Source organism: Triturus cristatus, chromosome 4_2, assembly GCF_964204655.1.
Source record: "Triturus cristatus chromosome 4_2, aTriCri1.1, whole genome shotgun sequence".
NCBI classification, from domain to species: Eukaryota; Metazoa; Chordata; class Amphibia; order Caudata; family Salamandridae; genus Triturus; species Triturus cristatus.
In genome coordinates, this window is record NC_140586.1 from 509,468,322 (window position 1) to 509,482,343 (window position 14,022).

The 14,022-nt window shown below is 39.4% G+C and overlaps 1 protein-coding gene across 1 annotated transcript in view; it reads right to left on the reverse strand.

The window, feature by feature from the left end:
- Window positions 1–943: 943 nt before the first annotated feature.
- LOC146834634 (vitellogenin-A2-like) overlaps window positions 944–14,022 on the reverse strand; it is a 68,081-nt gene continuing 55,002 nt past the window's right edge. The window contains exons 28-35 of the mRNA XM_085602101.1: window positions 12,250–12,388; window positions 12,025–12,160; window positions 11,434–11,620; window positions 9,969–10,057; window positions 7,819–7,916; window positions 7,569–7,728; window positions 3,403–3,564; window positions 944–1,462 (exon numbers count right to left, since the gene is read on the reverse strand). Of these exons, the coding sequence (XP_085458227.1) occupies window positions 1,347–1,462; window positions 3,403–3,564; window positions 7,569–7,728; window positions 7,819–7,916; window positions 9,969–10,057; window positions 11,434–11,620; window positions 12,025–12,160; window positions 12,250–12,388 (1,087 nt within the window). The 3' untranslated portion in view covers window positions 944–1,346. The remainder of the gene's footprint in view (window positions 1,463–3,402; window positions 3,565–7,568; window positions 7,729–7,818; window positions 7,917–9,968; window positions 10,058–11,433; window positions 11,621–12,024; window positions 12,161–12,249; window positions 12,389–14,022) is intronic.

The following is a 14,022-nucleotide window of genomic DNA, read 5'->3' on the forward strand; positions in this document are numbered from 1 at the left end:
GACCCTCAGAGGGCTAACCGGCTGCTTGTATGCCCTGGTCTCTGAGATGGAAGACTTGACCTGCTCCCTTCATCACAAGCTACCTGAATGACCCCAAAGTGTAAGTTGGCTGACCTCCATTCTAATCTGAGCTACAGAGACACAAGTTGCAGAGGCCTCCCTGCCCAGCTGACCTGCTTCCCTGGACCTGCTTGGCTCTGCAACTGGACCTGCCTGAGCCATACTGCCCTCTACTAGAGTGAGTTCCCAATCCCCAAGAGATACCTCCTGAGGTGTTGGAACCTTGGCTTGTATCAGTTGAGCTCCTCTTGTGAAATAAATTGAAATTCTGAGGTTTTGGGCTCTTTGTGACCATAAATAGGCCCGTTTGTGCCAAGACTCTGTCGGCCACAATGAGCGCTAATGTGAAGCTCTGGTGATCGCAACTATTCATGCCACTGCGACCGCCAGCAACGACCGGCAACACTAGATCTGCACTTCACAATACAGCAATGACAGTCTGCAGTGACCACCAGCATTAAGCTCCAGCAGCGACTATCCCTGAAGCCCCATCGGCTCTTTGGACTGCATCGATGAAAGCTCAAGCCACTCTGTGTGCTCTGTGCTCTACAGCAAAACACCATTCATGATGCTGTCCCTGTTTTTGCGGCCTCCTCCATAGTGAATGAAGCTCATCTTGTCAGATTTTCATCAGGACTAGCCTGATCCCTGTAGCCTGTGCTCCATCCCAGTTGGCCTGAACTTGTGACTTTCTCCTGGTCTCACCCAACGAAATGACCACAGGTGGCGCTTTGTGCTTTTAGGTGCTATATCTACTTAAAATTTTAATTTCTCCAATTATACTGATTATTTCTGTCATTCTGGTATCATTTTATTTAATAAAATGTACTCAAATGTTCTGAATTGGTATGGCATTGTTCTTGTGTTGTGTTTTCTCTTTTTTACTGTTTGTGTGCTGCATGCAAATGTACACTTTGCCTCTATGTTATTACTGACTGCTTTTGCACTAAGCTATCAATTGTTGCCTGAGTGGGGCTTCCAAACTCTCAACCAAATCTGTGATTTCTTGCAGTAATGATTCCTGTTTTTTGTATCATATGATGCCCAAAACCAAACATAAAAGGGTGATCTTTCTACATTAAATGATGCTAGCACAGTTCTGTCTGCATGAAGGAATCATTTATTCAGAAAACAGCCATTCGGAAGAGTAGCCCATAAAATTACTTATGTCACCAATTTTATTGAGCAAATGTTAAATAAAGTTGTTAGAAGAGCATTTTGATTATGCTCTTAGTTTGTAAAACCTGCATTTACATTTAATATTGTCAAGTGCATCAATTGCTGCTTCATGCTGCACATGGCAGTGCTCCACAAGAGCATGCAGTATGTGCATCAACAGTTTCTACAACATCTTCTGCCTTCTCCAGTTTCACCTGTCCTTCAGCCAGATCCAGAGAAGCATCTGTAGAGAAAGGTGACATTTTATGAACACGATACCCATACTTCATTTCGAATGTTTTCCAGTGTATGCAAAGAGGCTATCATTTCCTTCGCACAACAGGTGCAGGAATGAATAACTGGACTAAACAACAGTACATTTCCAGCTTATTAGTATAGAAAATGTTATAGTAACAGTATTTAGAAGGAACCGAAGTGTTGTGTGAAGCGCTATGCAGAGACAAAGTAGCAACTATTGTTATCTTTAGACTGCTTCTAGTGCAACTCTCATTACTACATTCTTCAATTGCTTTGTCAAAAGCCCGCAAAGTAAACAATTATATTATGGACTATTAAAGTAAAAGCATGCCTGTGAAACGTATTAACTACATTTTTCTAATGGTGTAGCCTTTTAGAAAATATGATTTAAGCGCAACAGTGTTTCAATGCAGTTTGGGATGCTGGGCTAAAATATGTGCAGTGGTTTGGGTTTCCACGTGCAAAAATAAATTCCAATAGTTAAACACAAAATATTGGAGCACACTGGAGGCTGGTTACCATTGGACCGAGACCCGAGACAAAGCAATTTGCTTTGTACTTTTGGGTCTGCCTATTGTTTATGTTTGGATGGCTTTCTTGTCTATGCCAATTGCCTGCTCCTAATTTGATGTTTTTGCTTCCATATTCTTATATTTCCCGTGCCGCAGGAGTCTGCTAGTTTCACCCTGCTTTTAAATTGGTTCAATGTATCCTTCCACTGCTAACGTTAGGCAACAATTTTTAATTGCTTATGTCTCTGACATATGAACTTTACCACTTGATTAATGTTTATGTTTCTCTCTCTCTCTCTCTCTCTCTCTCTCTCTCTCTCTCTCTCTCGCTCTCTCGCTCTCTCTTTCTCTCTCAGTCTCTCCCCAACCTCTGCCTTGCAGTTATCTGTAGTCATGACCTCAAAGCCACTTTATCACTCTGGCACCTTCCTCCAACCAGTCCCCCGTCTCACTCTTACTCAATCTGTGACTGTCTCCCTCCTTACACACAACTCTCCAACAGACTCCCTCCACCTCTCCACTCAGTCTCCCTGCCTTCTGCTTGCCCCTCTTTCATTGCCACTGCCACTACTGCTGTTGACTTTTCAATGCTTGTAAAGCTGCAGAGCAAAGCTGATAGCATTTGCTTTAATCTTGAAATGTTATTTTGTACACTTTCAAGATGGTCATCACATTGTGTCTATACACAACATGAACACTTATAGCTCTACCTTTACAGATGGCCATCACATTGTCTAGACGCAGCCTGATGCCAAGATTGGGAGTATAGGAAATAAGACACCAAGATGGCCGCCTTGACAATGCTAGCACCACAATTATACGAGCATTAAAAAAGCCAATACCAACAGCAAATAAGCATTGGCAAAGCAAGATCCATTGTCTTTGCTAATGCTTGAATTTGCATGAAATAAACACTGTGAAGTGCAGACCATTCAGGAGACCTGCAATGCTCCTCACTAAAAATCTATATAATATGCCACAAAAAAATTGCTAGAACATATTGGACTATAACATTTTAAATTGTTAAATATTTGTTACATTAAACAGCGTTTATAGCAATAGTGGTTTGTATGTTCATTGTCTTAATGCATAGTGGGGCCGAATGACAAAGTTAAACTTACACTTTTGTGTAAGTTTACTATATTTTTGTTATTCACAAACTGTGAACTAATACTAAGTTTACGACTGTGCAGTCGGGTAGGAGAGAACTCCGCACATAAAAAGATGAGCCTGTGATATCTTTTTGTGTGCCGAGCTCTCCGCCCTGATTGTTGAGTCTCCGCAATCATAAGCTTACTATTAACTCGTAGTTTGTAAATAGGAAACATATCATAAACGTATACAAAAGTGTAAGTTTACCTTTGTTGATCAGTCCCTAAGTGCTTTTAAAAGCATCCTTTGTTTTTAAGCTTACCTGTTCTTAGACAATGAAAGCCAACAGAGACAGGAGCAGTTCTGATTGGTGAGCATCCCTTCACACAGCGTAAAACTGGATTGACAGAATAGCACTTAGAATTGTCGCCATTAATAAGGATAGGTTTGTCAAGTTTCACCATTGTGCGCTGTAATTTGCAAGCTGCAAATGATCAAAAGATGTTTTATGAAATACTACAAAACACTGCGATGCATTACAATTACAGATTTTGGGCTTTACAAATAACAATTACATTACAATATTTTTAATAGTTGTTTATTGACACTGCAATACAATGGCAGAGTTTGCACTCAAACTAATATTAACAAGTTTACAAGGAAATTTTATGATGATCACTAATTCCAACATCCATTGTAACAAGTGGATAATATTGATGAACAGAAGAACATAAAATCGGCCTCAGCATCTTAACACTTCAGCATTATGAATTACTTTTATTCACAAAAGGTGGGTTTTGTGCAATAAGGGGGTTGTTTGCTTATTTATGTATTTATTTGGAAGATTTATTGAGCACTACAAGTTATCTAAATAGGTTCAAAATGCTGAAGCAATATTAAACAGATGATAAAGCCTTTCAATGGAGAGAACAGAGTTGCCAAAGGTTGGGTGCTTCTAAGTCTCTAACCTGTCCGCCTTGGCAGAAGTTAGCTCTATGACTGTGTAAATTTGTGTATTTTTAGCAGATTTCTGAATCTGATGGAGTCTGGTTAAAGACTTAAAGGCAATGGAATAGCATTCAAGATGGAGGATCCATGTGAGAGAAAAGTTTTTCACCTAACTTCTTATAGCAGTATCGTCAGATGGGCTGTAATTTGTAGTTGGTGGATCTAGAGAGTTTTCTGGATGGGAGGGAGGGAAGAAACAATTTAGGCAGGTAGTCTGGTGAGTGATCATGCAGACCTTTATGGATGAAACATAGTTACTGGAAGTTGACACATTCCTTCACTTGAAGCCAGTTGGCCAGTTGGGAGGCTGTAATGCGTGTTAGAAGTGATGGTGGCGAATCAGTACAGAGTATACAGGCAACGTGGATTTGGTCCCACTGAAGTTTGGACCTGTTTATTTATGAGAAGGCGGGTGTTGAAGCTGTTACAATAATAAATATGAGGTATCACCACAGAGAGTAAGATGGCAATTGTCTATGTGAGGTGGAGTGGGGGAGAGGAGTCCTCAGAAAATAAATGAGAGGCTGTCATTGAATAGCACCCACAGGCTATAAGCTTTTTGACTGATTGTGACGATGAGCCCAAGGAACCAGGCTAGAGAAAGGAAAGATGGACCACAGAGTAGAATCCCAAAAGCGGAATTTCAGTTTTCTCACCATTAAGGCACAGACAGTACAGCTTGGTAAGCAATTGACGACTTTTGATGAGGTGTCAGAACTGCCATTAAGCCTCATGTGTAACTGGGCATCATCAGCATACAAATTAAATCTTAGGTCGCAGGAGGGACACATTCTAGTGTTGTGGAACATTCAGATAATTAGAAGCCTGGAAGAAAGTGGATCCTTGCAGGGCAGGGCCCATATGACCCTCTGAATACGATTTAGGAGTTGTAGTGTGGATTTTTCTTCCACAAAACAGTTTTTCTTTTACAGACTATATTTTTTAGAAACAAAAATGTAGTTTTATTCTATTGTACTTAGCAAATATGAAACTTGTGTGCTACTGATCTGTACCAAAGGCATTCTGGGTGAAGTAGACTCAAAGGTACAATCCCTGAGTATCAATCTTCAATGTACTCACTGGATGGCAACTGTTCCTATTAAAGAAAGCAGTAACCCATTAGGTTACAAGAAACGAATGTGCATAGATGGTCTCTTAGTGTCTTACTGCTCGCAAGAGTGTGTGAGGGCACTCATTTCCAAAGGAGAAATTCCCCATCTTCATCTGAGCAGTAACACACTAAGAGACCATCTATGCACATTCGTTTCTTGTAACCTAATGGGTTACCGCTTTCTTTAACGGGAACAGTTACCATCCAGTGAGTACAGTTACGTTCTTGGGAGCACTGGTATTGGACCTACTCTTTCTACAACCGCTCCCCGTCCCCCCCCCTTTGTTAGTGTTTAGTGTATCAATCTTCAATACCATCAATTCCTTGTAAAAGTATTGATGACCAAAATCTCAACAAGGGAAGTAAGCCCTGTATATGTACCTTGACAATATATAAGTATCTTCAAGGTAAGTAGATGTGGAGATAAAGATAGTAAATTCATATGTACCTCTTTATACCTACCTTGATAATATTGTGGTCATTGATATCTTGCACAATATTAACAAGCATTGCCATTGCCAATAGGGTTGGCTTTAAAAGAATGTTGAATGGTTACGTTATACATTACAAGTGAATAGCTTGAGAATGTTTATGTGTTTGTGTGGAAGCAAAGAACTGTAGAATAATATTGGTGTAAATCAGTGGTTCCCCAACTGTGATCCGTAGAACCCCAGGGGTCCGCGACACATTCCCAAGGGGTCTGTAGGCAGCTGTTTTAAAAGCACTTCAAAGTTCCTTGTATAACAGCAGTTTTCTGGCAACAATAAAAACTTCAAGATAACTCTGGTTATTATTGTACCTGCTGCAGAGAGATGGAAGCTTTGTTCAGTTGCAGCTTTAACTAATCTAAGGTAGCACAGAGAGTTAATATGCTTGCTGCAAAGAATGTGTACCATGTCTTTAAAAAGCAGTATTTTATGTGCATAGCTCGGTGCCTTACTGCTTTTGTCACAGAGATTCTGTTGTTACTGTACAGTTCATAAGTTATAATTGTGATCTAGCACAGGGAGCTGTGAACTGCCATCAAAAAGCTGCATGCAAACAGCATGGTACAAGTTTGTAAGCTTTGTTTTTACCGGTCTTTCGTTATTCTGATCCTGCTAAAAAGGTTTTGTTCAGGTAGAGATACATTCTTATTATTTAAGTTAATGCTAACTCCTGAGTTTGTGTTTCTCCAGACCAAGCATGCTTAAAAATACCTACCAGTATGGATGATAGGTGAATCGTAGCTTCTGATTTATTTTTTTACACACATATGATTCATTGTCTCTATATGTGTGCCAAGTAAAGTGTTCTGGCACCCTACACTGGTATGAGAGGTGCTATAATACAAATGAAATATATGTGACAGAGGGGCTATGAAAATATAAGAGCCACTGTTGGAGGGTAATAGTGAGGGAATCATTGAAGAGCCCCAACAAAGACTGTTGCATCCTGGTGCACAATAAGGTCATCATTTACTATGATTTAAAAGCCAATACAGTTCATTATATAATGACAAATGTGTTCTAGAATGCACCATTTTCCCCACATTTCTTGGTGGGAGAGCCCACTAGACCCCCCTTTGTAGTGTTCAGTCTCACTCACTGTACTTGGTGTACATCGTACAGGGACTGGTCTGACAACATTTGCGAGGGCAGCTTTGGATTTCCAGTCCAGCCCTGGCAGGAGCAGGAGCCTCGTACCACGAAATAAAACCAAACATTGAAATGTTAGTCGCTGAGATGCAGCACCAACTTTCCCATTAAATGGTAAAAATTTTTGCAAATTCTTTCAATATAAACTAATAAAATCTTTAGTAATTCAAGTATTTTGTTTGGTGTGCACTTATTTGTGTCTTTTTTTGTGAATTTACTGTTTTAATATTTGAAATTTAAATAGTAGAAACTGCTTGGGGATCCCCAGCTTCCAGTAGTGACTCAATGGGGGTCCTCAGGAGTCAAAAGGTCGGGAACCACTGGTGTAAGTTAAAAGGTCAGGTGACGGTTGCATTGTCAAACTAAACCTAAACATCTATGTAGGTTAATCACTGACATCCTCCCTTCTGTGTCACTGTCAAAGAAAAATACCATACATTTTCTAGTTATCTAAGACACTTTCCAATGTCATGTGTGCCCCTGGAAATTCAAGATCAGTCTGCTGTATAAATAAACAAATGATCACAGCTGTGTAGAGGGCATGCACATTTTTGTGTGGAAGTACACAAAGTCTGCTCAATCCAAACATGTACTCCTGGATCCCAACATGTGAGGGGAGATGAAGCCCCTCTCCTGTTGATTCTCATATAATTGCCTGGCAGCAACTGTGCTGTCTAGCCGGACCATACAAAATTGAGATTCAGGCATATAAGCAGCAGCAAGTAATATTACCTCCAGAACAGGACTCTTCTTCGAGCATCCAAGAGTGGCCTAGGCTCTCCTCATCTTTTGCTACTAATCCATCTGGCATCTGGTATTCCCGTTCCCGCTCATCATCATGTCGACCGCAAACTCCGCATGTCTTGCCCTTCATCCACAAAGATGTTCCAACCTATGTGAGGGCATAGTAAAAGAGAACTAATTTGTAAATAAATGTATATTCTTGAGAAAATATGGGAGTAGAGATAAGGCACAATAGTACCTGGCATGTTATTCCATTATAGAAGAGCTTTTCAATGCCAAATTCTGGAGCAGATAGCGACAGACCATCACCTTCCTTTTCAATCATCACATGAAGATCTGTAATGAAAGGATGCAAATTGCCTTCATTAAAAGAGACACAGTTTTGTTTTAATGCTCTAGAAAATATAGATACATGCAGCTAAATATATGTGATGTTGGCCTCTGTACTAATATATTTGAGTGGGTGAATGAGTGCAGACATTTGTATAGCAAGTTCTATAATTGGCCTTGTCAAAGGAACTCATATTTATGCTAACAGGTAGGTGAAAGACAGGTGTTTCCCAATAATGAAAGGAACTAATCCCTCTACCTATCATGGGTTTGCTTAGAAATATGGGCATTTGCAGATTATGGTGGAGTGGGAGCAATGCTGTTAATTGGCAGTGCCAGGACCTCACTAAACATGAAGTTTCCCCTCTCTATTTAGACTTGGGTGAAGCACCAGGTTTACATCCACAGAACATCCCCTATTTTTGTCTGTGTAAACCGATGACCTCTCAGCCCATCCACCAAAGGACTGGCAGGTAACAGTGTCAATCAACCCATCCTATTGAGGAAGGGTAAGTGACAGCCACTTGTTTATCCTGCCTAGGTCTGCCATTCAATGCATGGAGGAGCTAGGCAGGGACGATGCAGGATACCCCCCCACACACACTGGAAAAAAGTTCCCATTGCAAAGGGCCATTTGCTTTTTCTTCACAGAAACCAGACCCCTGCTTTGGCTGCTAGATTTCTTTAAACAAAAAGCCTTGAAAAGTAGATGCTTTAAACATGGCATCCACTAGGCAAACCTTCAGTGCTGTGAAGGGAATGGCCATGCACGCAGGAATATCTAACTAAGGATGACAGTCCTTTTCCATGGTGGTGGAGGCGATGGCCTCCACCCTCGGGCATTCCATCTGCCAGGGTCATATACACCCCTATAGTTTTTGGCTTGTGGTTTGTTGAGAACATTCCATTACTAATCTACAAGCAGATCTCTGCATATCTAATTTGTAATAGTTCATTGGTTTCAAATAAGTAATTACCGAAACACCTGTTCTATTGCCTAATGTAATGGTCTGAATGCCTCTCTGACTCCCTAGAGCAGTGTCTTCATGTATGTGTTATTTGTATAGTGCAAACCTGAGCAAAAGGCTTCAGAGCACTGTACATGATTAAAGAAAAGGATGACATCAATGAGTAATTAAAAAAGTAGCTGATGTCTATTCTCAGAAGTATGCTGTTACTTATTCACAAATGATAACTGTTTCTCTATGCGGGAGACAAATTAATTTTAACATAGATTTGTGTGAAACAAAATATATCTGCCCAGATTATGCAAGACTTTGTGAAGTGAGTTGGATATGCAATATGCAGGACTAATCCTAAAATAAAATTTTGAGAGTGCCATCTGAGTTTTTGAAAGTAAAGTACACTTTCACAGAATTGAAGGTTATTCATGTGAAGTAGTGACACAGAATGTGTTTCTTGACATGATGTATTTTCAAGGCCAATATTGAAAACCTTTGTCATTATCTGTAATATTATAACATCACCAGTATATTACATCACTTTGTCCAGTTCTAAAAAAACCCATAAAAGCAGGATTAAGGAAATACGCATTATGTCAACGATTCATTGAAAAAGTGTAGCAATTATTTTGTTGTTGGATAGAGACTATGTCCAAGAGACTATTACATTAAATACATGAGTTGGAAATGCAGTGTAAATGTTGTACTGAGAATCAGAAAAGTAATAACACATATAATGTAACAACTGACAGATAACTCAGTCAGAACACTTCCTGATACCAAAGATTGCTGTAACAATAATTGACAGATGTTGCTATTTTTTGTTGTGTATCCACAAACTAACCTATAGAAATGTGAAACCTGATGTGGTCTTGTCAGATGCCAAAAGATAAATTATTGGGAACTAAATTTCAAAACCCAAGAAGACATCATCAAGGAAAATTCTCTATTGGTGGTGATTGTTAGAGATTCAGGACTTAGTAAAGAGAACTTTTTCACTACTCTATATGGCCTGTGTAAATGTTCCTTGTGTTTTTGGAAAATACATTTTGAACACTGAATTACAACAGGAGCATGTTTGATTAATGGAGTTTACCAGAATAAGACTGATATGGCAAACTGTTCACTTCAATGCCATTGATCGCCAATTTTAAGGTCTCCGCCGATGGGAACATGTCAATGTCACTTAAAAAGGAAAAAAAACACAATCTTGTGTTAAACCTTTTCTGTATTTCTGAAGGGGAGTTAAATCTTGTGAAGTCAAGTACTAAGCAATTCATTTTTTTAAATATTATGTGCAATATCATCACAGAGAAACAGCCACCTGAGTACATGCAGGTAACCTGATGGATTCAGATTATCAGAATATATGTTCCACAGAGCTAAATCACGATTTAAAAGCAGAGCGAAAACTAAGGGTAAAGGACAGAATAACCATATTTATAGCCTGCAGATGTCATGCTTAAATCATTGACAGTAGGATTAAATATATAATCACAGGAGCAGAAGAAATATTGAAACATTGTTTCCACTTATGTAATAGACAGTTTAATTGTGTAAATTTATCAGGGACACTTGAGGGCCATAAAACATCTAAGACCTAATTGTGGGTCACCAGGTATTGGGCCAACATTTACAGCCACAGTTTTATCTTTACTGGCTGGGATGGCACTTAAGGGGGGACTATAAAACTACAGCATTATGAGTTGTACCTTGAGAGTCCACTAAGATATGGTGTACAACTGGGGAATTGAACATATCTGATTCCTCTGGTTATTTTTCATTCCCGGCAGTATATTCACCCAGAGATTTTGGTTGCCTAGAGCAGTCCGGTTCTCCAGGATAAACTGTCTGAGCCTTACATTTTTAGCAAAATTCATGATCCAAATTGATCTGGTATCACCCGTTACTGGGCTTTTTCGAGATTACGATCAACTCTGCAAATGAGGGTCTTATAATGACAAAGTATCATGAGCCAGATTGTTTCAACATACCTCTGTAACAAAGCAAAACAATAATGCATATTTATATTAGCTCTCAATCTGTTTGAGATTATGAAAAAAACACAAAATATTGCGGTTTAAATAACTATCATCAGGCTGATGTAAAAAGAAATCCATGACATCTCTATTTTTAGTGTGAATATTTCAAAATGCTAAAATGTATTTTTTTACATCATGGCATCATATATTTCTCTTTGAAGACACTAGGACATATTAACCATAAATTCCCTTTAATATCCAGCTTGGACAATGCACATTCTTTAATAATTAACAATCCACTTTCCATATTTTTTTCAGTAATGTTATAATAAGGTGCATTATCTCACATTTGTCTGGCAAATATATAGAGTGAACTCTGGCATGCCTGCATTTCCATTCCAGAATTCCATCCTTTGGACAATAAATATTTCATGTAAATTGCATGTTAAGGAAAACCCAAGCAGGAAGGGAACTGGAGTCATATTTCAACACTGTGAAGAGATTGGGAGTGCTATCACCACACACATGTTCACAGTGTATGTTATATATTGACATTCATAAGAAACGTCATACACTTACTAACTGCCAAGTTTGACATTAATGGCTTTTTGATCAGGAGACCCTTCTGCTGTCTTCATCATCACCAGGAAGCTAAGATCAGGGCTACAGTCTTGGGCCAGGACATGGTAGCAGCTTCCAGGCATAGAGTAGTTAAACTGAACATTGTTGAAGGTGATGATTTTATTGTTTGACACCGTGCAGTGACCTATGAAGAAATAACACATTGTTTTCAAGACCTAAGAATTATTAGTAAATTATGTTTTATGTTTTAAATAGTCATGTGTGGCTCATGTGAAAATAAATTTAAAAAATGTTTTTAGTTATCCAATCATGGACACTAAAAATTGTTGCATCTAAAGATCAACATATATTCTTCAGGCGGTTGTAATCACTGAATTTGACGCACACATCTTTCTTTATCTACAAAAGTATATTCAATCACTCTATAACCTTGCTGTTGTGTGGTACAGCACACCACTTTAACATACTACATATGGAGTGCACATTTTAATTTACAATTGATGTTTTTTATATGAGTCAACACTGAAGACACAATCCAGTGGCTACAAAAAATGAGAAATGTAATGGATGATATTGCCAAATGTTCACCTCTCAGTTGGTTGAGGAAGTAGTGTGGAGCTTCAGCAAAGATATTCCAGCTTGGGGATTGAATGGCTGAGCCCTGGGTTGGGTGTCCAGCAGAGATCGCGAATGGGAGCTGGACGGCTCTGTAATACAGAGTGAGCTGCAGAGGAAGGAGAAACAAAACATTAGAAGTGGAACCAAATATTTTTGCAAACAGTATTTAATGCTGCCATTGATTCCAATACTTACCCTTGGGACTTGTATCAGGGCATCAAAAGTTCTTGGAGAGCTTAGTGACAGAATGACCTTCGCCTGTTTATATGGATTCTTCTGTAACTTTTCTGAAAATCCAGCCATAAGTGCAGCTCCAGGAACAAACTGAGCAACCCTGAAAAGAAAATTAACTCTTATGAATGCTTAATTATAATATAATGCAACCATATGTGTATGTCTCCAAATGCCTCAATAGTAAAAGCATGTGATTATTAATGATTGAGGACGAATGGGCAGTATTCTATATGGTGCTTGTATACTGTGATTCTACATCTGAATTTGTATATTTAACAACATCCTAGAAAAATGTTAAACGTTAAAGAGTAGGTAGAAGTTATGAAAGACATCAATTGAAACATGAGTAGATGCAATTAGGGCTGTAGTTTTAAACCCAGTTTAAGCATTTATTGAGGATCTTCTACTCCATGAACTCCTGCTATATAAAAATACAGGGGCTTGTTTACAAGCCCAGTGTGCCACCAGAACATCACCTTTTATGATGTTACGGTGGCAAATTGGGCTTACCCATATTTACGAGGCCACGTCAAGACACCCTTTTCTGCTTTTCAGGGCCTCGTAGATATGGTGTGAGGCAACACAGCGCAACTCACTGTGTTGCCACACACTGCATTGGGGAGGCATGCAATGGGTGTTGTGGCGAGTGTTCCCACGTAACACCATGGCATTTGACAAATTCCCAGATTTACGACATGCTGTAAGTCTGGAAATGCATCAAAAGTCTACACCTACTCAGGGATGGCGTAAGGGTTGTCTTTGTGTGGGAAGGTGTCCCTTCTTCCACAAAACCAACCTGATTTCAATTCAGACACCTGCATTGGCTCATGGCAGCCATTTGTGTGCCAGCGCTGTGAAAGAGGATAGGAATACGCCAAATCTCATAGATTCCAGGCCTCTCTTATGTTGGGAGAATTGGAGGAGCACCACCAAAAGTTGGTCTGAAATATATATTTTAGTATGATGCACTTCAGTCAGCGTGAGTTTCATGTACTTCATATATATGTAGGTAGATTATTTAAAGGTAAGTTTAATGTTAAATCATGTTAGGCCAGTTTACATGCATTGCCCTGGGATTTGTAGTTTGCACTGGGGACCACATAGTTTTGCACTCGTGTTTGCATTGGCTGAGACTCAAACTAGAGTCTCATACATCAACCCGTGTTAATCCATTCAATGGCAGAATTTGCCCTTGCCATCTTGGCTTCCTAAATGATATGGCTGAGTCTCATCAGGTAGTTCAATCTTTAGTTTCACATTGACAGCACCCCAGTGCTTATAAAGTTGAAATGGTTCCTAGCTAACACTGAGATTTGATGAAGAAGACCTGTTTCAGCTACGTACTATTACAATAGTAATCACATGTTATGGCATAGCAGCTTGGCTGACAATGTGAGTAGACTCCTGGCTCCTCTGGTGAAATGTTAGACCAGGAAACATAATAACCTTGGCTTCTTTTTCAACTAGGCCCTCATCCTGTCGCCTTAAGGTAATTACACTTGCTCAAGTAATTAATTGGTATGGATCCCAACAGTTTGTGGCATGTTAATGCCAGTCCATTCAACATTCACCTGGGCAAACTGACTAACCTGCAAATAGCAACTCTAAACATAAACTGGTAAAATGCAATGGGTATAAATGGCCTATTGGTCATTGGGGATTCATGTTGGCGGTGAGTGCAGTTTGGGGTTGATGCGGGATCAATGCTTAGAGATTTATCCACAATGGTTATGT